Source organism: Prunus persica, chromosome G3, assembly GCF_000346465.2.
Source record: "Prunus persica cultivar Lovell chromosome G3, Prunus_persica_NCBIv2, whole genome shotgun sequence".
Taxonomy (NCBI): Eukaryota; Viridiplantae; Streptophyta; class Magnoliopsida; order Rosales; family Rosaceae; genus Prunus; species Prunus persica.
Window position 1 is genome coordinate 8,798,954 of NC_034011.1, and position 2,605 is coordinate 8,801,558.

Genomic DNA, 2,605 nt, shown 5'->3' on the forward strand with positions numbered 1-2,605 from the left:
AAATCGACAAGGGAGGGCTATTAGACCCACGCCTTCTCTCCTGTTTGTAGGGGTGGACATGGTCTAGTTTGGCCCGGTTTGCACCTAAAAAAGAAATATAAATCAATATTATTCATGTGATGTGGTATGGTCTAGCTATTGACTAAAATGACTAGGAGAACCGGACCAATCTGAACTTGCCGGTCTTGGTTCTATGGAATTGCAATTAATATCGTATCCGATTATATTTAGATTTTTCCGCATTAATTCATAAAAAATTTATAAAAGTATTCGGATATTATTTATTTATTTATTTAGAGGAACTAGTAAATTTTCCTTAAATTGTCAAAGGTTACAGGCTTGAGCGAACAAACATGGCCTCATAAAAACCTTGCCCAGGAAAAGTATTCGGATACGCTTTCATTGTTGTATACGGTTTAATACCGGTCTTGCGTAGGAATTGACATATCTTGCAATACGATGCCTTCCAATTAGGTTATGAACTCGAGCAAACAAACGTGTTCTTATTGATACCGTATCCACTGCAATTAATACCGTATCAATTATTGAGTTTTTTCCACATCAGTTTATAAAGTTTATAGAAGTATTTGGATACGCTTTCATCCTATTCAAAAGTTGTACATATTAAAAAGAGTAAATTGTCGCAGACCTCCCCAAATTAGGACCCCAATCGAACTTAACTTTATGAACTAAAAAATCAGCTAATTTAACACCCAAATTAATTAAAATTGTCAATTTAATACCTGCCGTTAGATTTTATCACTTTTCATCTAAAATTCCTTCGTACGTGGCATGTGAGACACATGTGCAATATAATTGGAGAACAATATAGTTCTTCTAACCTGTTTTCCTACCACTATTCAGCTTACCTACTAGTTGAGGCCAAATTAAAAATAGAGGAGCCCTAATTTCACAAATTCCACCATTACAGACAATTGTTATGACATATACCCACCCATAGCATACAGTTGAGAAGAAGGAGAAGAAGATGAAGTGGTTAGAAAATGCAAAGGAACATGCCTAGAGCAAATGGTTCAGTCGAGTCCAAGTTCAAATACCTGGAGCAAGAGGTTCTCTGTGTGTTCTAGAGATAAGGAGCCTTCAGTCGGATCTGACATCAACTATCCTCATCATTTGTTACCAAGTTAATCGAGCCTAAACGTCTTGGTGCAAAACTTGCCTTTGTGGAGCATTTGCCTTTTCACAACCATTGACAGGGGGTATATTGACCCAGTTGTAAAGTGAGGAGGTATTTACGCCCCTATTCTAATTAAGAGTCTCTCTATTGATCTACACTTTCTTCCTTTAGACCCGTTTAGTTCATGAGAAATCACTTGCTTTAAATGTTTGGTAAGTTTAGGCATATAAGACAGAAATGTCATGCAGTGTTACTGCCAAATTCACAAGGGAAGTTTTCAGTGATGAAAATTGGGATCAAATAGGTCAACAATGGTATAAGAGGGATCTAAATCCTATTGGCATTGATGAAAATTGTGTTGTGTATTCATTTATCTTGGACAAAGGAGAGAACATGTAGCACAAAAGCAAAGTAGAACACATCAATTTATGTATAGAGAACATTAATCAGTACTTTCTACTTCTTGGATCAAGGAAGAGGTGCCAAGGACGATGTAGCACAACCAAGAGCCTTTGTCACGCCAGTAATTGTGGGCTTGACATTGGAACACACAGAGGTAAGAGGGCCTTTGTCTCCACCGTAGGTGAGATCAATGTCAGTCAACTCCACATTCTCACACGGTTTGCCCGTGGTACATACAAGCTTGACTGCAAGTGGAGTGAAAGATGAGCCCTTAATGTTCTTGAAGCTGACATTGTTGATCTTAACTTTTGACGGAGGCTTTTGTTCACACTTAGTATATGGGCAGTACAATTGGTCTATGAGGATAGGGTTACTGACATTAACCATGATAATATCCTCATAGTGTATACCCGAGGCAGAGCTAGGCGAAGGAGAATCTGGAAATGTTTTGATTCTCACACCGTTCTCCGTATTAGTCAGGGTGCAGTTCTTAACTATGATCCCGGTCACATCCTTTTCTTCTTTATATTTTCCAAGGCTTCCAATGCTTATTCCATGGCCTGGCCCACAAGTAACACCAGTCACTGTGATTTCGTGGGAGTCATCACCAATAGAAATACAGTCATCCCCAGTTCCAATCTTTGAATGAGTAATGTTGATACCAGTCGAAGCCCCGATATGGATTCCATCTGTGTTTCTGCTCTCGTCAGGTGCTGTGATGGTAAGCTGTTGAAATGTAGTATGGTTGCACCGGAAAACATGGATGTGGAAAAATTTGCTGTTAAGTGAAGTTATGTCCTGAACTTTGGAATTTGTGAGGAATTCAAACCGCAGATTAACGGGAGGAGGTTTGCAATTTTTGTTTTTGTGGCAGTCATTTTGATTCCAAGAAAGTGCTCCTTGGCCATCAAAAGTCCCACCACCTGATAAGGTGAGCATGTCAATGTACTGAAAACCAACCCAAGTATCCGGTCTTGTGAGTTGGCCAGCGTCTGCTGGAGCCTGCAATGTGCCTTGAACTTGCATCTCAATAGGAGCCTTACAGGGTGCCTCACCTTAACAACT

General features: G+C 39.5%; 1 protein-coding gene across 1 annotated transcript in view; it reads right to left on the minus strand.

Moving 5' to 3' along the window:
- The window catches only part of LOC109947977 (exopolygalacturonase-like), a 31,275-nt gene continuing 30,276 nt past the window's right edge, over window positions 1,607-2,605 (minus strand). Inside the window, exon 3 of the mRNA XM_020559862.1 lies at window positions 1,607-2,595. Coding sequence (XP_020415451.1) covers window positions 1,607-2,595 — 989 coding nt within the window. The remainder of the gene's footprint in view (window positions 2,596-2,605) is intronic.